The sequence below is a fragment of the Lynx rufus genome, unplaced genomic scaffold, assembly GCF_022079265.1.
Source record: "Lynx rufus isolate CCGP_SWC_20201006 ecotype Redwood Valley unplaced genomic scaffold, mLynRuf1.p SCAF_42, whole genome shotgun sequence".
Classification (NCBI taxonomy): domain Eukaryota; kingdom Metazoa; phylum Chordata; class Mammalia; order Carnivora; family Felidae; genus Lynx; species Lynx rufus.
Window position 1 is genome coordinate 1,006,675 of NW_025814859.1, and position 24,682 is coordinate 1,031,356.

The following is a 24,682-nucleotide window of genomic DNA, read 5'->3' on the forward strand; positions in this document are numbered from 1 at the left end:
CAAGGCAATTAAAAGAAGCTATAGGAGGAATCGGAAATAAACAGAAGAAATAAGGGAATTTATAAACTAATAACCTGAGTCCAGGTAATCAGAGCCAAAGACCAATGAAAAACTATTATTTGAAATTAAAAATAAAGATGAAACCTCATATAAGACCAGAGCCAAACAAAAAATAGACAATGATCAATAGCAGAATGATTCCAGTAAGTTAGAACATTGAAGGATAGCACAAGGGTGTATATTTTAGGAGGTTAAGATACCCTTAGTTAAAAGTGAGGTCACATACTCTGATTACAAGACTTTTGGTTATAATTTTTTTTGAAGATTTTCTGTAAAACCAGGAACTTCTGCTAAGAGTTTGGTAAAGTGTGACACCAGTCATCCTGGGTGTCTATCATAATGAAAGCAAATAGGTAAAATGTAGTTGGTGCATACCATAGAGAATTATGCAGCAGATAAAAGCAACAGATTAGATATATGCATAGAAGTATGAATGGGTCTTTAAAAATATGATTTATAGTAAAAAAAAAAAGAATGAAGTCTGTAGCATGATGCCATTTACACAAATTTTTAAAACATACACATAAAGCAATGCACCTTAAAAAATGTTTAAGGGTGCCTGGGTGGTTCAGTCAGTTAAGTGTACGACTTCAGCTCAGGTCATGATCTCACAGTCCATGATTTCGAGCCCCACATTGGTTTCTGTGCTGACAACTTGAGCGTGGAACCTGCTTCAGATTTTCTGTCTCCCTCTCTCTCTGGCCCTTCCCTCTCACGTTTTGTCTCTCTCTCTCTGTCTCTCTCTCTATCTCTCTCTCTCAAAAATAAATAAACATTAAAAATTTTTAAAAATAAAAAAAAGGAAGATGGCAGCGTAACAGGATGCTGGGCTCACCGCATCTTGCTGATCACTTAGATTCCACCCACACCTGCCTAAATAACCCAGAAAACCACCAAAAGACTAGCAGAATGGATTCTCCAGAGCCAAGTGTAGATGGGAGGCCCACGGAAGAGGGTAGGAAGGGCAGAGAGGGTGTGCACTACACGGACTGGTGGGAGGGAGCCGGGGTGCAGGGGCAGCCCACTGGCAAAGCAGAGCCCCCAAGTCTGGCTTGCAAAAGCAGAGGGGCCAGATGAAGTGTGTTCTGACAGCAAGCGGGACTTAACATCTGGAAGGTTATAAGTTAACAGCTCTGCTCGGAGAGCAGGAGGTCTGGAGGACAATGGGAGGGAGAGTTGTTGAGCCCCGGACAACAGAGCTCAGCTTGGCGGGGAACGAAGGCACTCACCAGTGCCATCTCCCTCACCCATCCCCCAGCCAAAATCCCAAAGGGAACCAGTTCTTGTCAGAGAACTTGCTTGCACTGCACAAACACCCAAAGCTGTGCTTCTGCGGATCCATCCCTCCAGCGGTGGGTCTGACTCCCTCCCAGTGCCGCAGGGCCCCTGCTGAAGCGGATCACCAAAGGAAAAGTGAGATGAGCCTGCCCCTCCTGCGTGTGTGCACCTTGCCGATCCACTCCAGCTAATACACCAGATCCCCAGCACCAAAAGCCTGGCAGTGTGCAAGTAGCCCAGACGGGCCACGCCACCCCACAGTGAATCCCGCCCCTAGGAGAGGGGAAGAGAAGGTACACACCAGTCTGACTGTGACCCCAACAGTGGGCTGGGGGCAGACATGAGGTCTGACTGCAGCCCCACTCACCAATGCAAGTTATTCAAGACAGCACAGGGGAAGTGCCCTGCAGTTCCACACTACTCCAGGGACTATCCAAAATGATAAAACAAAAGAATTCTCAAAAGAATCTCCAGGAAATAGCGACAGCTAACGAACTGATCAAAAACGATGTAAACAATATAACAGAAAGTGAATTTAGAATAATGTCATAAAATTAATCGCTGGGCTTGAAAAGAGTATAGAGGACAGCAGAGACTCTATTGCTACAGAGATCAAGGGACTAAGGAACATCCAGGAGGAGCTAAAAAAAATGCTATTAATGAGCTGCAAAATAAAATGGAGATGACCACAGCTCGGATTGAAGAGGCAGAGGAGAGAATAGGTGAACTAGAAGATAAAATAATGGAAAAAGAAGAAGCTGAGAAAAAGAGAGATAAAAAAATCCAGGAGCATGAGGGGAAAATTAGAGAACTAAGTGATGCACTAAAGAGAAATAATCTACACATAATTAGTATACCAGAGGAGGAAGAGAGAGGGAAAGGTGCTGAAAGTGTACTTGAAGAAATAATAGCTGAGAACTCCCCTGATCTGGGAAAGGAAAAAGGCATTGAAATCCAAGAGACACAGAGAACTCCCTTCAGACGTAACTTGAATCGATCTTCTGCACGACCTATCATAGTGAAACTGGCAAAATACAAGGATAAGGAGAAAATTCTGAAAGCAGCTAGGGATAAACATGCTCTAACATATAAAGGGAGACCAATAAGACTTGTGATGGATCTCTCTACTGAAACATGGCAGGCCAGAAAGGAATGGAAGGAAATCTTCAATGTGATGAACAGAAAAAAATATGCAGCCAAGAATCCTTTATCCAGCAAATCCAATATTTAGAATAGAAGGAGAGATAAATGTCTTCCCAAACAAACAAAAACTGAAGGAATTCATCACCAATAAACCAGCACTACAAGAGATACTAAGGGGAACCCTGTGAGAAAAAGTACCAGAGACATCACTACAAGCATAAAACATACAGACATCACAATGACGTTAAACCCATATCTTTCTATAAAAACACTGAACGTAAATGGACCAAATGCGCCACCCAAAAGATAGGGTATCAGAATGGATAAAAAAACAAGACCCATCTATTTGCTGTCTACAAAAGACTCATTTTAGACCTGAGGACACCTTCAGATTGAAAGTGAGGGGATGGAGAACCATTTATCATGCTACTGGAAGTCAAAAGAAAGCTGGAGTAGCCATTCTTATATCAGACAAACCAGACTTTAAATTAATAAAGAGATGAAGAAGGACATTATATAATAATTACAGGGTCTATCCCTCAGGAAGAGCTAACAATTATAAATGTCTATGCACCGAATACAGGAGCCCCCAAATATATAAAACAATTACAAACATAAGCAACCTTATTGATGAGAATGTGGTAATTGCAGGGGACTTTAATACCCCACTTACAACAATGGATAGATCATCTAGACATGGTCAATAAAGAAAAAAGGGCCCTGAGAGATACATTGGATCAGATGGACTTGACAGATATATTTAGAAGTCTGCATCCCAAAGCAACAGAATATACTTTCTTCTCCAGTGCACATGGAACATTCTCCAAGATAGATCACATACTGGGTCACAAAACAGCCCTTCATAAGTATACAAGAATTGAGATCATACCATGCATATTTTCGGACCACAATGCTATGAAGCTTGAAATCGACCACAGGAAAAGTCTGGAAAACCTCCAAAAGCATGGAGGTTAAAGAACACCCTCCTAAAGAATGAATCGGTCAAACAGGCAATTAGAGAAGAAATTTAAAAATATATGGAAACAAACGAAAAAGAAAAGACAACAATCCAAACACTTTGGGATGCAGCAAAGGCAGTCCTGAGAGGAAAATACATTGCAATCCAGGCCTATCTCAAGAAACAAGAAAAATCCCAAATACAAAATCTAACAGCACACCTAAAGGAACTAGAAGCAGAACAGCAAAGACACCCGAAACCCAGCAGAAGTAGAGAAATAATAAAGATTAGAGCATAAAAAACAATATATACTCTAAAAAAACTGTAGAGCAGATCAATGAAACCAAGAGTTGGTTTTTTGAAAAAGTAAACAAAATTGATAAACCTCTAGCCAGGCTTCTCAAAAAGAAAAGGGAGATGACCCAAATAGATAAAATCATGAATGAAAATGGAATGATTACAGCCAATCCCTCAGAAATACAAGCAATTATGAGGGAATACTATGAAAAATTATATGCCAACAAGCTGGACAACCTGAAAGAAATGGACAAATTCCAAAACACCCACACACTCCCAAAACTCAATCAGGAGGAAATAGAAAGGTTGAACAGACCCATAAGCAGTGAAGAAATTGAATCAGTTATCAAAAACCTCCCAACAAATAAGAGTCCAGGACCAGATGGCTTCCCAGGGGAGTTCTACCAGACGTTTAAAGCAGAGATAATACCTATCCTTCTCAAGCTATTCCAAAAAATAGAAACGGAAGGAAAACTTCCAGACTCATACTATGAATCCAGTATTACTTTGATTCCTAAACCAGACAGAGACCCAGTAAAAAAAGAGAACCACAGGCCAATATCCCTGATGAATATGGATGCAAAAATCTCAACAAGATACTGGCAAATGGAATTCAACAGCATTTAAAAAGAATGATTCACCATGATCAAGTGGGATTCATTCCTGGGCTGCAGGCCTGGTTCAACATTCTCAAATCAATCAACATGATGCCTCACATTAATAAAAGAAAAGAACCATATGATCCTGTCAATGGATGCAGAAAAAACATTTCACACAATTCAGCATCCTTTCTAAAAAAAACCCTTGAGAAAGTCGGGATAGAAGGAACATACTTAAACATCATCAGAACGATTTATGAACAGCCCACAGCTAAAATCATCCTCAATGGGGAAAAACTGAGAGCTTTTTCCCTGAGATCAGGAACACGAAAAGGATGTCCATTCTCACTGCTGTTGTTTAACAAAGTGTTGGAAGTTCTAGCATCAGCAATCAGACAACAAAAGGAAATCAAAGGCATCAAAATTGGCAAAGATGAAGTTAAGCTTTCACTTTTTGCAGATGACAAGGTATTATACATGGAAAACCCGATAGACTCCACCAAAAGTCTCCTAGAACTAATACATGAATTCAGCAAAGTTGCAGGATACAAAATCAATGTACAGAAATCAGTTGCGTTCTTATACACTAATAATGAAGCAGTAGAAAAACAAATAAAGAAACTGATCCCATTCACAATTGCACCAAGAATTATAAAATACCTAGGACTAAACCTAATCAAGGATGTAAAAGATGTGTATGCTGAAACCTATAGAAAGCTTATGAAGGAAATTGAAGAAGATATAAAGAAATGGAAAAACATTGCATGCTCATGGAGTGGAAGAATAAATATTGTCAAAATGTCAATACTAACCAAAGCTATCTACACATTCAATGCAATCCCAATCAAAATTTCACCAGCATTCTTCTTGAAGCTAGAACAAGCAATCCTAAAATTCATATGGAACCACAAAAGGCCCTGAATAGCCAAAGTGATTTTGAAGAAGACCAAAGCACGAGGCATCACAATCCCAGACTTTAGCCTCTACTACAAAGCTGTCATCATCAAGACAGCATGGTATTGGCACAAAAACAGACACATAGACCAATGGAATAGAATAGAAACCCCAGAACTAGACCCACAAACATATGGCCAACTAATCTTTGACAAAGCAGGAAAGAATATCCAATGGAAAAAAAAGACAGTCTCTTTAACAAATGGTTCTGGGAGAACTGGACAGCAACATGCAGAAGGATGAAACTAGACCAGTTACTTACACCATTCACAAAAATAAACTCAAAATGGATGAAGGACTTGAATGTGACACAGGAAACCATCAAAACCCTAGAGGAGAAAGCAGGAAAAGACCTCTCTGACCTCAGCCGCAGTAATTTCTTACTTGACACATCCCCAAAGGCAAGGGAATTAAAAGCAAAAATGAACTATTGGGACCTCATGAAGATAAAAAGCTTCTGCACAGCAAAGGAAACAATCCACAAAACTAAAAGTCAACCAATGGAATGGGAAAAGATATTTGCAAATGACGTATCGGGCAAAGGGATAGTATCCAAAATCTATAAAGAGCTCACCAAACTCCACACCTGAGAAACAAATAATCCAGTGAAGAAATGGGCAGAAAGCATGAACAAACACTTCTCTAAAGAAGACATCCGGATGGCCAACAGGCACATGAAAAGATGCTCAACGTCGCTCCTCATCAGGGAAATACAAGTCAAAACCACACTCAGATATCACCTCACGCCAGTCAGAGTGGCCAAAATGAACAAATCAGGAGACTATAGATGCTGGAGAGGATGTGGAGAAACGGGAACCCTCTTGCACTGTTGGTGGGAATGCAAATTGGTGCAGCCGCTCTGGAAAACAGTGTGGAGGTTCCTCAAAAAATTAAAAATAGACCTACCCTATGACCCAGCAGTAGCACTGCTAGGAATTTACCCAAGTGATACAGGAGTACTGATGCATAGGGGCACTTGTACCCCAATGTTCATAGCAGCACTCTCAACAATAGCCAAATTATGGAAAGAGCCTAAATGTCCATCAACTGATGAATGGATAAGGAAATTGTGGTTTATATACACAATGGAGTACTACGTGACAATGAGAAAGAATGAAATATGGCCCTTTGTAGCAACGTGGATGGAACTGGAGAGTGTGATGGTAAGTGAAATAAGCCATACAGAGAAAGACAGATACCATATGGTTTCACTCTTATGTGGATCCTGAGAAACTTAACAGAATCCCATGGGGGAGGGGAAGAAAAAAAAAGAGGTTAGAGTAGGAGAGAGCCAAAGCATAAGAGACTCTTAAAAACTGAGAACAAACTGATGGTTGATAGGGGGTGGGAGGGAGGGGAGGGGAGGTGATGGGTATTGAAGAGGGCATCTTTTGGGATGAGCACTGGGTGTTGTATGGAAACCTATTTGACAATAAATTTCATATATTAGAAAAATAAAATTAAATAAAATTTAAAAAGTAAATAAAAATAAAAAAAGCCAAAAATGAAAAACAAAGTTTATGTATTTATTTTGAGAGAGAGTGCACATACGCAAGCAGGGGAGGGACAGAGAAAAGGAGAGAGAGAATACCAAGCAGGCTCTGCACTATCAGCATAGGGCCTGATGTAGGACTGGACCCCTTGAACTGTGAGATCATGATCTGAGCCAAAATCAAGAGTTGGACACTTAACCAGCTGAGCCACCCAAGCACCCCAAAAGAATATTCCTTTTAAAAGAACACATACAAAAAAGATATGCATTCACCACATTAGAATAGTTACCTATGAAAGAATGTAAGAATAAATGGGAATGAGTGAATAATGGAAGAAAGAAGCTTTGCTTTGATTACTGATGAATTGAAGAATATGTTAATCTTGTGTACATGAGACCAATAAGATAAATAAAATGCTAGGCCGTCCTGTACAAATAAGAAAAGTGACTAGATCACTAGAAATAAGAATAATAGTGCTATCTAGTAGAACTTTCTTTGATAATAAAAATGTTCTATATCTGTGAACTTCTTTGATAATAAAAATGTTCTATGTCTATGCTGTACAATATGGTAACTACTAGCCATGTGTGATTACTTATCACTTGAATATGACTAGTGTGACAAGGAACTGATATTTTAATTTACTTATATTTAAATTTAAATAACTATGTGTTACTAATGGCTACTGTAGTGGACAGTGCAGGTTAGAGGTTGAAAGCGAGCCCAGATATTGGCACAGAAAAGGTAAATAGATGCTGTAGTTGCAGACAACACTCCTTCTAAAAAACACTCAACCCTGCTTGTAGATGAGAAGATAGCAAAGGGACCTAAGGAAACCAGGATCACTAGGAAAGAACATTACTCATTCTTGCCTTCTTCAGGACTTGTTTTGCCCACCAGTAGATGAATCTCCAGAAGCCTGAGAAGTTCTTCCCTACTGTGGACTTGGCTGCTGGAATTGGCAAAAGCCTTTCAGAGCCTACTGCTGCTGTTTAGCAAATGTGGGCTTTGGAATTGCACATGCAATTTGTGTTTCCTATATAAACCTCAATGAACAGAGGACCCCAGAATGCCATCTGTATGGCTTGGGGCATTAGCCAGGTTGGCTTGAGATGGGTGCTAGGGAATATGCCCCAGCGGGCTATTTCAGAGACTCTGGTATTACAAGGACTTTTTTCCTCAGTTTGCTATGGGTGACAATAATAAACTACCAGGAGCCAGAGTAGAGAGGTAATAGTAATAGATGATTGCTACATTATTGTAGAACTCTAAATTGAATGACATTTTACCTATTCTTAGACTCAGCCTCTCTTCTGATGTCTCCCCATCTTGTACCCCTATCATTTCCCTTGTTTTTGGGTAGTCATTCTTGGTCCCATGTAAAAAATTAAAGGAGTATGAGAAAAATTCTTCTGATGGGAGGGGGGTGCATGGCTTTATGAATATATGGAATTGGTTTCCTGAGTGATTTTGTGGGGTTATTGGAATTTTCCTTCCTGTGTTGAATAAAACTTCTATAGCAGTCAAAACTATGTATTTTTTTAAAAAATTTTTTTTAATGTTTATTTTTGACACAGAGAGAGAGACAGAGCATGAGCGGGGGAGGGGCAGAGAGAGAGGGAGACACAGAATCCGAAGCAGGCTCCAGGCTCTGAGCTGTCAGCACACAGCCCGACGCGGCGCTCAAACTCACACACCGTGAGATCATGACCTGAGCCCAAGTCGGATGCTCAACCGACTGAGCCACCCAGGTGGCCCAAAACTATGTATTTTTATAAACAAACTCATTTTAAAGTATCTTTCTTTACATATAAGTAGCTACACAAAAAGATACTTTGGTGGAGTCCATTTACTTTTGGAGAATGTCTTGGCCATCTGACCTTTGCTAATGGCAAATCCCCTGGTGTAAAAAGGTCCAGGCATCTACAAGCTTATCATTTTGACAGTAACTGCCAAACTCTACTGCAAGCATATCTGAAAAAGGAGTGTGATGAAGGTGGGGTGATATCTGAAACAGTAGTCTTACCACCTGTTAGCAGCTATGTATTTAATAGGAACAAGCCCAGAGTTGAGTGGGAAGTTGCACTTGTCTTCATGGAGTGATCAAAGATGGATTCAGTTTTATTAAGCCTTTGACATATGGATTAGAGGGATTTTTCTTTGATAAAAGAAACCCCAGTTACACTAATTGGAAGACCTATTCTGGAGGCTTCTGAGGCTAGAATAATTTGAAACTGAAATCAAAATACAGAAATAAATATTTGAGCCAATCAAAGACTGAGAGATACCTTCTATGCCAAGTATACTCGTACCTCTCCTAAACTATAAGTATAAGGCTGTAGAGCTTGTTTTTGTCGTTTCTCTTCTCCTCATGGCATAGTCTAACATATAAAACAGAAATAGTAAACATACATTCACACTCTTGTGACAGTTTCAGCCTTCCACCCAGCTGTTTGTACTAATCTCCATATAGCCGGGGGTGAGGGGTTAGGAACTAGGGTACTCAACTAAGCCCCAGATTCTCAGATTTTCATCAGTGTTAAACTTCGCTTTTCTTCACTGCTTAGAGTAGAGGACGGGTGCCTCTCTTCAAATATAGCCTTGTAAAAGGCTTGTTGAGAAAGCCTTGGAACTATCTCTGAAATTAGAAAACAAGGTCAGGGGTTTTATGAATGATGAAACTGAGACCCCTCATTATCTGTAATAGCTAGCTCAGCAGCCCATGGAGAGATTCTAGCAAGACCAAGATTGATTGCAAATTCTTGGGCCAGGCTAGAAGTGTCACTTTTGCTCATGGGATGTTTTGTATTTGGGTATGTGTTGTCTTTAATTTACTTGTAGATTATTCTTGTCTACTTACCTAAAAATAGCTGATCAATTAGAAAATGAGTAAATATATCTGTAATTCTTTAGGGGTTCTAAATACATATATTAATTAATTTGATGTTTATTTCTTTATATTCTTGTTTTCTGCTTTGAGGGTAGAATGAAGTAAGGGATAAGTAAACAACTATAGAAGAAAACTACTATGATCACTTGGGACTTTTTCAAAAAATTTTTACTCATCATGGTATCCCCAGTCCCTCAACCCCAATTCAGAATTTTGAGTGGTATTTCAACTAGGCATTATTAAATGTTGAATTTATTTAGCATGTTCAGATAAAATGAAATTCCAGCTCTGCTTGTCTTCCAACTCTGATCCAGTATGAAGCATCCTGCTTCCAAAATAGAATAATAAAGGTACTTTGATTTATTGAGTGTACATAAACACATTGTGTGTGTGTGTGTGTGAGAGAGAGAGAGAGAGAGAGAGAGAGAGAGAGAGAATGGGAGAAGATGGTGTTTGGACTGGTATGCCTCAGGGTGACAACACAGAGCTCTAGAATCCAGAGTCTAGAAGAGCTGTGCCTCCATCCCAGGTAGATTTGGGGTTTGGCCTTTTCTCCACTCCCTTTCACCCCCACCTTGGGATAAGCAAAGACATTTCTCCTATTTGTGACAGCATTTCCTCCAATACAGACAAACAAAAAGTTAGTAGTGCTCTAATTAGTGGTTATTTTTATTTACAAATTATATTTCTCCTGATATGTAACTTGGTACCATGGGGTTGTTTCCAAATATTACCAACTCACTGTGTGACATTGGGCAAGTAGATTCTCCTTTGGGGGACTTGGTTACCCCACTTGTAAAATGGGGAGTTTGGGATTAGACTATCTTCTAAGATCCTTTTAACTCTGTGATTCAGTGATTATATTTCTGAAAAGAATCTAGTAGCATTTTTAAAATGCAAATTAACAGGATAGATTAGTAGTAAGAAAAGAGATTAGAAACCACATGGAAAAAATCAAAGGACAATTCAGCCTACAATTATTGCACTCAAGCATTAAATGTAACTCAATGCTGCCTGTTAATGAAGGCACTCAGTGATTAGGATACAGTCCTTGTATAAACCCATTCTCACAAAGTGCCAGGCTACAGTGGCATGCTCCTTCTAAGGACTCACCATCTTGTACACACCAATGGGTGTTCTAGGTTGGTGTCTCTGTGCTTACTGTGCTATTATACTGCCCATTTAGATCTGGTGACAAGAAGAAAGAGACTCTTTTTGGAAATATCCATTCTTTACCTGACAGTTATTGGACTTATCTATCATTTGTTCTTTGGACTCGAGAGAGAAAACAAGCAGGAGAAGTCCTGAAAATAAAAATTTGCAAAGGCAAAGGGGCTCAGATGTGCCCATAAAGTGAAGCTACCTGTGGTCTAAAAGTTTAGAAATTAGGGGTACCTGGGTGGCTCAGTTGGTTAAGCGTCTGACTCTTGGTTTTGGTTCAGGTCATGATCTCACGGTTTGTGGGATCAAGCCCTGTGTTGGGCTCCATGCTCTCAGTGCAGAGCCTGCTTGGGATTCTCTCTCCCTCTGTCTCTGCCCCTCCCCAACTCGTGCTGTCTCTCACTCTCTCAAAATAAAAAAATAAACTTTTAAAAAATTAAAAACAATTGGGGCACCTGGGTGGCTCAGTCAGTTAAGCGTCTGACTTTGGCTCAGGTCATGATCTCACTGTTTGTGAGTTCAAGCCCCGCATCGGGCTCTGTGCTGACAGCTCGGAGCCTGGAGCCTGCTTTGGATTCTGTGTCTCCTTCTCTCTCTGCCCCTCTCCAGCTCACACTCTGTCCATCTCTCTCTCTCAAAAATAAAATAAAATAAATAAATAAATAAACATTAAAAATTTTAAAAATGTTTATAAATTAAGACTAGTAGAGAGGTTGGCTATTCATGACTTGGGTGCATGAGTACATCTGCTTGTTTCTACCCTTACTTCAAGTCTTATTGAATATTCGGGTTTTATGTCATTGGCATATTCAACATAGACAATACTTTCTTATTGATTTATGGTCTTATGTACTTGCTCTTTTTGGAAATCACTTTAGAGTGATGTCACAAAGGATAGTGCAGATAAGAACACTAAGTGAAGGGAAAACGAAAAGTGGAAGAAAGGACACTCAAACACTGAGCCGCTGATTAGGACAAAAATGCACCAAAGAAGCCCTCACCCCAGATTGGTAGCTGCCAAAACTGAAGCCATGTGGAATATATAGAGCCCTGTTACCAGCAGCAGCACCCTATTTGCTGCCTATGATAGGACTGGGGTAGGAATGTACAAAATCAGAGGAATACAGGAAGGATCATGAGATGGAAGACAGTAAAGAGTTCCCTCAAATGTACATCTTAGGCTCATCTCAGAATCACATAAAAATTAAATAAGAACTAATTTTTCTTGCACATGTAATTTCAGTCTTTTTAAAATATTTTTTTTTTATTTTAGAGAGAGATCACACAGGCAGGGGAGAGAGGAAGAGGGGAAGGGAGAGGGAGGGTAGGAGAATATCAAGCAGGCTTCATGCTCAGCCCAGAGCCCAATGTGGGGCTCAATCCCACAACCCTAGGATCATGACCTGAGACAAAATTGCATACTTAACTGACTGAGCCACCCAGGCACCCCTGTAATTTCAATCTTAAAAAAGATTAAATAAATTATAATTTTTAAAATCTAGACAAGCCCTTAGATATATAATCTCCCTTATTGTATAGCTAATAAAATTTAGGACCAGAGAGGGGAAGGAGAGACACCCAACTAGTAAGTGGTTATACTCCATCCATTATATTATATGAACTCTTCTGTAAGAGTTTATTTGTGCATATCTTTTGAATTTTGAATCTTTATAATAAGAGATGGAATAGATTTATACTTTACTTTTGAGATATATACAATTCTTTAGTTTAACTGTGATAATATCTTTTTCATGCCTCTCTCACCCTTAATATTTTTAAAGTTACAAGGCTCCTCATTTAAGCATGTTTTCTGTACTTAAAAGCATCATACCTCAATATTTCTAAAGTAGTATCTTGAAATCCTGGAAAGTATTAGAAAATGGAATTAGCCAAGCAGCATTATGGATAAGAATGTGCTCTCTGAACTATTGCTGATTCTGTCATCCATGATACTGACTGAAGTTGAACTGGGAAAAGTCAGACTAGACAGAGGTTGCATAGGTTAGCCTGGAAACCTTCTCTGGACCTGTTCGCTACATCAGTCCCATCTCTGTGTTCCATTTCAGTCCCTAACTAAACTTGTAGATTCCCCATCTATAACAACTTCTGGTCAGTTGTCTCCTTTGCAGTATGACAGCTAAGATCCTTGTCAAATTCATTATCCATGTTGGACCTGATGATTATTCCTTACCTTGTTTTAGTCTCATGAAGATCTTGGCATCCTTATTTCTGAGGCTACTCTGGCCTGGAATCAAACAATCTCTAGTGCTCCTTTTATTAACTCCTGGACCTCTCCTTTCTCTGTATATACTGACTCCTGCCCAATTCTCACCTGCCACTTCTAAATTATTTTCCACTCACCTGCCACTTCTAAATTATTTTCCAAACACACCCCTGCAGTTCTACTCAAATCTAACATCTCCTTTCCATTCCTATTTCCTCCTTCTTAATTCTAATCTTCTTGACTTCTTAAAACTGAACATTGTCTCCTAACCTATTTCCCTACTTCTGGTTTTTTCACTTTCACTGGTCCTCATGTCCTACTCAAAACCATTCAGTGTCTTCCTGAATTAAGATTCAGGTGGCCTCCACAGTGTAGCTCTTTTCAGCCATATCCTCTTGTGTGTACCTGATATTCCAGCCAAATGCTTACTGTTCCCCGAATTCTCCCCCCAGCTTTTCCTATGATTCAACATTATTGTTTAATCAACTTTTGCATGATATATACCATGTTCTAAGCACTATGTGTGAGCTACGCCCTGCGGAGTTGAAGGGAGCTTAGTCTATTGAGGGAATCAGATATAAAGAGGTAATGCTTATGTAAGGTGATAGACACAAAGGGGATCAATGTTATTTGGGAATGCAGAGAAGAGACTAATTTTGTTTGGGTGGGGCGAATCAAGGAAGGTGTCAAGAAAAAGTTGAGTAGGGAATAGAAGAGGGAGGTGAAAGGGAGGCTTGAAGGGGGAGGAATGGGAGAGGGTGTGGAAGGCATTCCAGACAGAGGGAATATCAAGTACAAGATGCCTGGAAGCAAAAAATGCTCTAGCATATTAAGGGGGCATACCTGGCTAGAATATTTGGAAGAATAGGGAAAGATAAACAGAATGAAAGGAAAATACAACTTGAGAAGTTGAAGATTGATTGAGAAGGGTGTTGTATGCAAGTCAAAACAAATATTTAGGGCAAGTTGTCAGACCTATAATTCTGTAGCAGTTGTTTAGAGGATAGACTAGAGTGGGGAGAGACTCCTGGTATCTCACGAAGATCCTTCAGCCTGGAATGCCTTTCCTCTATACTTCTCCATCCTCACCTCCTGAAAGACCATCCAAGAAGGTCCATCTCAAATGCTGCTGCTACTGGTAAAGCCTTCCCTGATCTCCCTCCTCTCTAGAGGTGGATTAGATCTATTCATTTGGAACTCCCATAGAAATGTTTTGCTTCTCTTTCAGCATACTATACATTTGTTAGAAAATTTTTATGGCTTATTTACCCCCAATAGACTCTTAGCACCGTAAGAACATGGATCTAGTTTCATTCACCTGTCTTTTCCACGGCAGTGCCTGGTACACTACCACTACCACCGGTGGTGCCTAGTCAATTTGTTGAATTTATTTAAACTGGTATCCTAAAGATCAGCACTACTCAAACCCCAAAGGTTATGTTGTCTTTATTATTTTCTTGCCTTGATTTTTCCTTTTTTAGTTGGAAACGCCAAGAACAGCCCTTCAACACAAATGCTAGCGTAGGTCACTTAGATTCTGAGACCTGAGGCTTAAAGGCCTTTAGGGAAGAACATAGCAGCCTACTGTGACAGTATATATGAACCCTTTACAGGCCCAACTGAGGGGAAAGGCAGGTGAGAGGTGTTGCTTTTCCAGTTTAATTGAGCATTTCCTTGCTTCAAAATACCTATCTCCATGCTAATGTTATTTCAATACCATTACAATGATGATTTACCATGATCAGCAAAGCAATTTGTCGTAGATAATTCCAAAAGTGCTAATCAATTTTAGCTCAAAATAGGTTTTTAAAACCCCACAAAATTTGTTGTCCTAAAATGCTGATCAGTCGGTAAAAGCTAAAGCAAGCCAAGAACTGTTTGTATCACAACCATACAAAATTAAAATCCCTCTCCCAAATAATTTTTATAAGCAGCCAAGATATAAATAAATAAAAATGAGAAAATATATGCCTTTGGGTTGTCTTGCTTAGAGCTGAGCTTTGAAAAGACATAGGAAAGGACCACAGGATTATCTATTCAGGGTTTAGCCTTCTAATTCTGCAGAACAAAGGCCCAAATAATTTATAATCATTACATTAATATCTATAATACTTAGTTTTACCTGTTGAAAAAAATGTGAATCTAATAGAGCCAACCTTACAATATAATTATAAGTACAAAATGAGATAATTTCAGTAACCTGGGGGGTATTCATGCATTCTCTTACTTTCCCCTTCCCAACTCAATAAGCTCTCATACCCATCTCCATTTCTCCTTTATTTTTTGCTAAAGTGTATTTCTTCTATTCTCAACCCTTTAAAATTCCCTTTAATTTAGGGGTGCCTGGGTGGCTCAGTTGGTTCGGTGACCGACTTCAGCTCAGGTCATTATCTCACAGTTTATCAGTTCAAGCTCTGTGTCGGGCTCTGTGCTGACAGCTCAGAAACTGGAGCCTACTTCAGATTCTGTGTCTTCCCCTCTCTCTACCCTTCCCATGCTCATGCTCTGTGTCTCTCAATAATAAATAAATGTTTAAAAAATTTTTTTAAAAAAGATACCCTTTAATTTAGAGCCATAAATCCTGGGTGCTTGATCTGATTTTCTATTAGAGGAAAATTATGTGCTTTTTTATGTTTATTTATTTTGAGAGAGAGAGAGAGGGAGGGAAGGAGGAAGGGAATGAGAGAGACAGAGACAGACAGAGACAGACAGACAGACAGACAGGAGAAGGGCAGAGAGAAAGGGAGAGAGAGAATCCCAAGGAGTCTCTGCGCTTAGCACAGAGGCTGACTTGGGCTCGATCTCACGAACTGTGAGATCATGGCCTGAGCCAAAATCAAGAGTTGGATGTTTAACCACCTGAGCTACCCAGGTGCCCCAAGGAAAATTATGTTCTTACAATAATAACATCCCAGAATAAAGTTACAATGACATTAATATGTCCCCTGACATAGTGTCCTTGTCTTGTGTGACATTGTATAATTCTTCATTTTTAAGTATATTGCTCCTGCATATATTTTATGGTACATTAATTTTTACTAATAATTATTACTTGTCTGAAGCAGCTGTTCTTTATTTTATTACCTGAAAGAGGGTGGAAGTATATAGATCAATAACATGTGGAAATTTGTATTTCTACATCTTTGTTTTGGCCAGGGGTCAGAGGTGGTAATAATTATAGAGAAGGCATTTTATGTTTTAAGAAAAAATACTTGGTCTCTTGGTCAGGAAACTTGAGGTTTTTTTCACAGATCTGCCATTAGGTTTTTTTGAGACCTTATTTTCTTTTTCTGTGCGTTGGTCTTCCTGGTGATAAAAATGGACTTCCTTGTAATTAGCCTTAGGCATAAGGGACAAGAAAATACTAAATTATTGAAACCTACAAATAATTTGACCTTTATGAAGTCCCTGCCAAGATGGAGTTAGTTAGGCGGTGGTTAAAAAGGAGTAAAATGATACCTGAAGTTCAGTTGAGTTTCTCAAAAAGAAAGTTGCACAGAGAAATCCATCATGGCAGTATGATTCCACATGACCCATATGATTCTCTCTGAAGCAGAAGCTAAACCATCTGACCTGTTTATTCATTTCTACCACAAATGAGCCCTTCTAGCCAAGGGGTGGGGACTTTGACATTGTTAGCCTGTCCTCTCCACTTATTTTTTTATTATTTTATTATTTTTAAAATTTTTTAATGTTTATTTATTATTGAGAGACAGAGCACGAGCATAGGAGGGGCAGAGAGAGGAGGAGACACAGAATCCGAAGCAGGCTCCAGGCTCTGAGCTGTCAGCACAGAGCCTGACGCGGGGCTTGAGCCCACAAACCACAAGATCATGACCTAAGCCAAAGACGGACACTTAACCGATTGAGCCACCCAGGTGCCCATTCTCTCCACTTTTTAGAAATCTCCAGCCCTTCTTTTTGTGTAAATACAACAAGTAAGCATATCTTTCTTTTTTCTCTGGCACCTGTGGTTTATTGGCTACTCTCAAATCAGGCCTTGTGTAAGTAGAAAGTTAGGCAATTCTGATATATAAATGTTAGGGGAAACTCAGGGCCATCTAACATTTTTAAAACTAGATGATTGCCTAATACGGACTTCTTATTTTACAGATAAGGAAATAGGTAAAATAGCATAGAGACTGAATCATGTAAAATTCTGCTTACTGCTTCTTGTTCCCTCAATGCTGGTCCTACCTTTTATAGTATATCCATGTAGTAGGATAAATGAATATACACTTGAGATTTTTGTAATAGCTGCTTGGCCATCAGCAGTCTGTGCTTTTTAATAAAGGGATGGATACTTGGCTGAGAAGAAGGTCTAGGAAAAGGGGGATTGTGAAAAAAGGATTTATAGATTTTCTGATAGCATATGGTAGATAACTCCATCTCAGATGGCCTTGTCTTCTACTGTTTTGCATATACCTACCACCCAAGTAGGCGGGCAGGAGATAAGGGACTATAGATATGTATTCTATGCCCCAAAATAGATGATGTAGGGACTTTTCAGAAATTTAAGCTCTTCTTTGTAGTAACATTTTAAAATCCTGCTGGGCTTTGAGGAATATTTGTCATTAACAGAGTTAAGATCATGAAAGTTGAGAAACCAAGAAAAGAATTCTTTACCTTTTTTCATCCTTAGCAGTCAAATTTTAAGGCAGAGAGAGAGAAAATCTGAGTGTGATATATATGTGTGTGTATGTATGAATTGCCTTGTTTTTGAAGAGCTTTAGATCTTCTGAGGTGCAAATGAGGCAAACAAAAATAAAGCCAAACTTTACATGCATACATTCCTTCTCTCATGTTACTCTGGACTCTACTTTGCATCCTTTCTAACTGTATGGCCATGATTAGGTTAAATATATTCCTATCTGGAAGAAGGCATAAGTCTGCCTGCTTCAGATTTCTATTATAAATAGTATGGTGACCTACAGGGGATAGAAGGATCTAGGGTATAAACTATGAAACAAAAACCAACAGTGGTGATGAAGCCAGTCTGGAAACAGGTAAATTACAGTGAGCCTTTTAAGATCTCTCTAGCTGAAATAACCTTAAAACAGAGAAAAAATATATTTAATGACTAACACTATATATTTGAAATGTGCAGGTTGGACAGCATTTGGACTTGGAATGAAAAAATAAGAGGTTACATTCATGGATAACCAACAAGATAAGGCTGTTGTTGCCTCAGCCAATGGAGAAAACACTCTGATTAATGGGGTCAAAGAAAATGGTAAGAGAATTTAATTATAGTATATACTACCTCTCCTAGTGGTCCTTTGGTGTTACTACACCAAATAGATTTTTAGTATCTACAAAGTTGGAGCAGGTTAAGTCTAGGGTGCCTTTGAGATTGATATTAATCCTAAATTTTATTCCACCAGATTTCTAACTGGGCTAGAAGGGTCTCCAAGAGCTATTTAATCCAACCACTGTGCTCTTGCAAATCATCTCTGTCAGATGAATAAGTTCCTCAAAATTCCTAGTGAATTAGGCTTGGAACATCTAGATTCAGAGGAGCTGCTAGAACAGAGGTCTGATTGATAGGACTAAGCTTTATAGATTGAAACCATAAATATCCCATCTGAGCATTTTCCCACCCTGGAAGCCTTAACTTTCCAATTGATCAAGCAGTCCAATTATTTCCCAGTTTCTGAGGAGAGAGCCCTGTGTCTAAAGAAAAAGCTGAATCTAAAGAAATACTATTTTTCACTTTCATGAATGTTCAATATAAAATCAGCATTGTTCTTTAACTTTGTAGTTTCTAGTTCTAAAGCTAGAGAAGCTGAACCTTAGTTTATATAAGATCAAGTACCAGAAACTGATCTAGGGAAAGAGTGGTCTAATGAGTAGTGGTCTAAGACCTTTAACTTTATTTCTGTCATTTCTTTCCCTTTTCTCCAGATTCAGAGGACCAAGATGTGGCAATGAAGTCATTTGCAGCTCTAGAAGCTGCTGCACCAATCCAGCCTATACCAGTGGTTCAAAAAGAGACCCTAATGTATCCCAGGGGTCTCCTGCCTCTGCCTTCTAAGAAACCCTGTATGCAGAGCCCCCCATCTCCTTTGGGCCTAATTGAAGCACCTGAGCATGCTGCTAATAGTGCTTCTGTGAATGCCATCTCCCTTACATCTGGTGTTACAAAAGGCCTGCATACATGGTCACTGCCCAGTGAATGTGAGAAAGCTCCATTTGCCATAATGGAGCCTGCAGGCATGTCAGCTCTGAATGGGGACTGCCTCATGCAGCCAAGTAGGACTTGTTTGGGCTGCTTCATGGAATCAAAGGATGCAGTAGATCCTGAGCCAGGGATCAGTCTGAAAGTTGGTGATCTAAATAAGGATTATGAAACCTGTGCAGTCTCTGATATAGGGATTCAGTGTATTAATGCTGGAGAAAGCATGAAATATGGAGAGCAGCTGCTTTCAGACCAGCTCCTAGGCTTCCCCCTGCACAAATCAAGGGCAGGGGAAAAACGAGAAGCTGAGAAATCTGACATCGACTTGGAGGATCCAGCTCAGAAAAGTTATTATGAGGCATTACTGTTAGACAAGTGTAATACAGAAGAGGCTTTGCTGGCAAATTCCAATCAAGATTGGGGTTACTTTGAGACTTTCATTAGTGAGAGTAAGATTGAACTGCTTGACCTCTGTTCCAAAAATGAGCTGTCCGTCAACTTATTCTCGGAAGAAGATGTGGATAACTACATGTTCGATGATGATGAGTCAACACTGGGCAGTGATGTCTGTTCCTTGAAAATTCGATATGAGTCCTTCCAGGACAATGTTCGAGACAAGACCACCCTTCTAATGCAGGAGGATGCCCAATTCAACTTTTTTCCCAGTGTCTTTACTACTTGCCCCAAACGGGAGTCTAAGAGTGGGGTTTTGAAGCAGAACAGCGATCTTTCCCAATTCAAGGTTCCTGATGTGAACATCATCTGGGGGGAGGAGGATAAAAACTTGGACAAGAAGAAAGGCAAAGAAGAGGGACAGGAAGACAAGAGTGTAGAGAAAAAAGATGAAAAGGATAATGGAGAAAAATTTGCCTTAAATAAACCATGCAGTGGGACTGAAGTAGGGCAATTTAAGAATCCAAAGCAGGGTCATCTTGCTAATTCCTTGGAGGCATCAGGGAATTTCAGTGATGACAGTTCCTTCATTGAGGTCTCTTATGATGCCATGGGAGAGATCAAGGACTGTAGCCGCTATATGGCTCGGGACACTAATTCTGGCAACTCCTCCTCCCAGCAGAACTATGGTCTACGAGCCAAGAGAAAAGTCAGGTACAGTGAAGATTATCTATATGACGTTGACTCACTAGAGGGTGAAAAAGTAAATGAGAGGAAGGAATGGTTGCCAGGTGGTTCCAAAGAGGAAGATGATGATGAATGGTGTCCCAAAAAGAGAAGAAAAGTAACCCGTAAGGAGCCCCCTGTTATTATCAAATATATCATCATCAATCGCTTTAAAGGTGAGAAGAACATGCTGGTGAAGTTGGGTAGGGTAGATTCCAGTGAGACAACAGTGAATTTGAGTGAAAATCAGCTCAACAAATATGCGAAGCTTGCCCCTTTGAAGGGCTTCTGGCAAAAGAAGAAAAAACAGAGAAATAGCAACATTGACTCCAACAAGACACCCTTATGCCAAAAACAAAACTTTGAACCAGGTATTTTTGAGGTGTCATTCCTGCCACCTGCTCGCAAACGAAAATCTAAACTTGGCAACAGGCACAGGATTCAAAGAATCCCATCTGTGGAAACTTCAGCAAGTGGTAAGCAAATTTCATTCTGCAGTGATCAGAGGCAAGCTTGTACTCGTAAAGAAGATGGAGCCATGAAAGGTACACTAAAGTCAGCACCTCTGGCTGTCCCCAGCTGTGCAAATGGATCACATCTAAATGACATTACAGGCCCTGACTCAGTGAAAGTCAAAGCCCAAGATGCAGGATTTAAGGGGCCAGAGAGGAAAGTGCTCAACAAAATCAAATTTAAAAGTGAAGCCAGGTTAAAATCCAAGAAAATCAAAGCTGGTCAAGAAAGCAAGTCAGTTGTTCAAATGAGCCCCCTTTTGGAAGATCAATCATCTACACCTAATTTAAAGAATGAAGCTATTCCTGGGACTTCAAACAGTTCTCATCTATCTGAATTTCATGAGGCAAAGGTTGCCAAGAATTCTACTTTCTTACCAACCACCTGCTCTTCTGAAATGCCTCTATCATCTGCTAATGTTGCCACCAGTATACCTGTTATCCCTGGAGGGTATCTGCAGACATTGTTAGATGCTTCTGACTTGTCAAATAATACTGGTATATCATACTTTGCTCACCATTCTCCAGAGCAAAATGAAAGCAGCCTCACTCAAACAGAAAAATCATTTGTGCCTCTTCAGCCTGCCCAGGACTGTGTGCTTTCCTCACCCTCTGAGTCTGAGCTACAGCAGTCATCCCAAAACTTCAAAATGGAATCAAACAACTATGGAAATGTGTGGCCCAACAAACCTACTTCTGGCCCCCAGGAATTCATGGCTGAAGTCTCAAGGGAGATAGCTCCAACACAATCTAATGAATTTGGAGTCTCCCAAGTAGTCTCCATGGAAAATAACCTCACATCTACAACATACAATCGAATCTGCCTCAGTAGTGGTGGCAGTAATTGCAACAAGGTCCTATATGCCTCTGTGCAAGACACTCAGCTCCCATCTGATGACTCTTATCAATTATGTCACTTTAATAATGGAGAGATATGCTTTCCTTTCCAGCAGGGCCCAGCCAATATGGATGATGATCGGCTCTTTAGCTTTGATTCAATGGCCCAACTCTCTGTCAACTCAAGCAATTATTGTTCCTTAAGCTTGAAGTCCTGTGAAAAGGATGGTGATGATGATATTACTGATGACTTCCTGGCCCATTGCAGCCCCAAGCTGGTTATCCAGCAGAGTATTGATGAGATAACACCATTAAAAGAGTCCACTGACCTCCTGGATATCTCCAACTTCACTCCTGACAAATTCCGCCACTCTTCTCTCTCAGAAGTGTCCCCACCTGACACCCCCAGTCTTTCCCCTCAAATTACCAGATGTGAGAGTATTAAGACACTAGGAACACTGAAGGGGTTTCAAGAGGGTGTCCCAGGACCATTGGGCAACATGGAGAAAATCAAGTGGGACTGCAGTACCCTTTCACGGCAGGTCCAAGTGGATGATGGATTTACTTTAAATAACCATCAGTTTCAGTTCCATATGTTCAATGATGAGGATTCTGTCAGTCTTCTCCAAAAAACTCCTTGCTTATCAGCATTTAATGATCCATCTGGTCAAATGAGTACTAACAACAAAGTGTCAAAATCAAGAAAGAAAAGTTCACCCAGCAAGAGTGGGGCTCTGAACCAAAGCTCTTCTCAGAAAAACACCAGGAAAAAATCTCTCAAAGCCAACAACAAAGGAATTGAAAAGCCACCTGGCAAAATCTCCCGCCAGGCCCCTAAGTCAACAAAGAAAGGGAAATACATGGCTGCAATCAATGGAGAGAAAATGCAAGTTGGCATTGGCCGTGGAGGAGGCCAAATCAACAACATATCCTCCACAGGAAAGACATTGACCGAATGTATCCAACACGGTGGCCCTGTGGCCTCTATGAAGATGCCAACTCAAAAGGGACTTTCTGGAGATTGGGCTCTGGGGAAGGAGAGTAACCCAGGATGGAGCGACATGAACATGAGCACGAACACCAGTAGCCTCCTTGATGATGACCAACGGGAATTTCAAGAGCCTTCCTATATCTTGTCTAACATTGCCTCTGGTATGGCAGATGTGCAGAGGTTCATGATGGCCTCCATAGAGCCCCTTTGGGAACCCATGGAACACCATGGAGACCCCAACATATTCTACTCCCCTGAGTCCAATAGTCTAAAATTAAAAACCCTTAAAATATTGGCTGGGACACCACAGGAATCTAAGAAAAAGGTCAACAGTGGGTCCCCAGGAGGCACTAAGAATCACAGGTCCATCAAGGGTGTGAGTAAAAGCAATGGGAAAGCAACAATAGGTGATCCTGGTCGTGCAAACATGCATGGTTATGAGGACTCTCGCTCTGCCTTCTTTGATAAAAAGTGTAATAACCTGAGCACTTTAGGCAATAATGGACCGACACACAAAAAGTTATATCGTCACAAATCCAGCTCCAAGGCCCTGAGAGATGAGAAGTGTAAGGGAAAGTGCGTGGAGCGAGAACAGGTCCACAAGGATGAGGCTGGGACAGCTTCTTTTGAAAAACTGAGGTAATACTGCACCAAAATGGCTGAGATGATGTACCCTTAGCTTTCCTACTACCTGCTAAGCCCACAGTCCCTCATTTTTTCCCTCTTGAAAGCAAAAGTTTGCATGAAAGAAACTGTCACATTCCCTTCTTTTTCAAATTAAAAAGAAAAAAGTGCATGGAAATCCCTATACCTTTAAACCACACAAAAGATTGGGCAATTTTGTTGTGGCTTAGCTAGGGATAAACTCTAACAAGTCTACTTTTTCTGCTATTCTGCATTGGTTTTTACTAATTGAGAAAATAGAACTAAAATATGCTCTTGAGTGATTTTGGGGAAGGGAAGGGCTTTGCAGTAAAAAAAAAAAGTTTTGAACAACAGAATCAAAAAGTCATATAGACAAAAGGTCAAGATCATTTAAGCAAAAAGAGCATAATTTGGGGGGAAAAACAGTCTCATTGTGTGGCAATTAGGAGTGCTTTCTAGTGCCCCCTGCTATTTGTATCTATCTATCTCTGCATTATACAGCATTTAGTATGGATGTAAACAAATTTAGATGGTATGATCCCTTTGTGGGACATACACTAAAGCTAACTAAGGTGGCATAAATTGTTTGGTTTTTCTGCAGGGATTCCGACTACAATCTCCTAAAAGCAGAAACAGCATTTTGGGTTTTACCTGTGTTTGAAGAAGAAACTCACATTTTCCAGAAAGACATTTGATGTTTGTGTTTTATTTCTTTCAAAATATGCCTTGTGGTATGTATGTTGACATGTAAGTGCTTAAAGAAGAGATTTTTGAAGTGTGGGAATAAGTATTTGGAAGCAAACTTTAATCTGATGTTCTATGTAAAAGACTTCAAAAAGTCATACAGTTGCACAAGTAGTTTATGCACTATTTACCCAAGGGAAAAAAAAGGAAAACATTGTGCCAAACTACAAACAAGTGACTGTATTGTATATATTTTTACTTCTATATCAACATTTGTTTGTATTTGGGGAGCTTGTCCCTCTTGATTTACTAGAAACATTCCAGTGATTCTTGCTATTAACCACCCCCACTTATGTGGATAGCACCTATAGATCACAGTGGAAAAAATGTTGTGTTACACAATTTACCAAAACTTAAAGGATACTGTTTGAAATGTGCCAAATTTTCTTACCTCATCTCACAGATTCACCCCACAGTTTAAATCTCATTAATGAATTTAAATATATATATGTGTGTGTGTGTGTGTGTGTGTATACACACACACACACACACACACACACACACACACACATATATATGCACATACATTATTTTGAAATTTTAAACTCTACTGTCCTGTGTGGAAACATGAGCAATTAAATAAGGCACAATAAAGTTTT

General features: G+C 39.8%; 1 protein-coding gene across 1 annotated transcript; it reads left to right on the forward strand.

Annotated features, from left to right (window-relative positions):
• The first annotated feature begins 18,211 nt into the window (after positions 1-18,211).
• NEXMIF (neurite extension and migration factor) lies at positions 18,212-24,034 on the forward strand. The gene is made up of 3 exons (XM_047097816.1): positions 18,212-18,290; positions 18,962-23,333; positions 23,941-24,034. Exons 1-3 carry the CDS (start codon positions 18,212-18,214, stop codon positions 24,032-24,034), a joined length of 4,545 nt encoding a protein of 1,514 aa, XP_046953772.1.
• Positions 24,035-24,682: the final 648 nt, after the last annotated feature.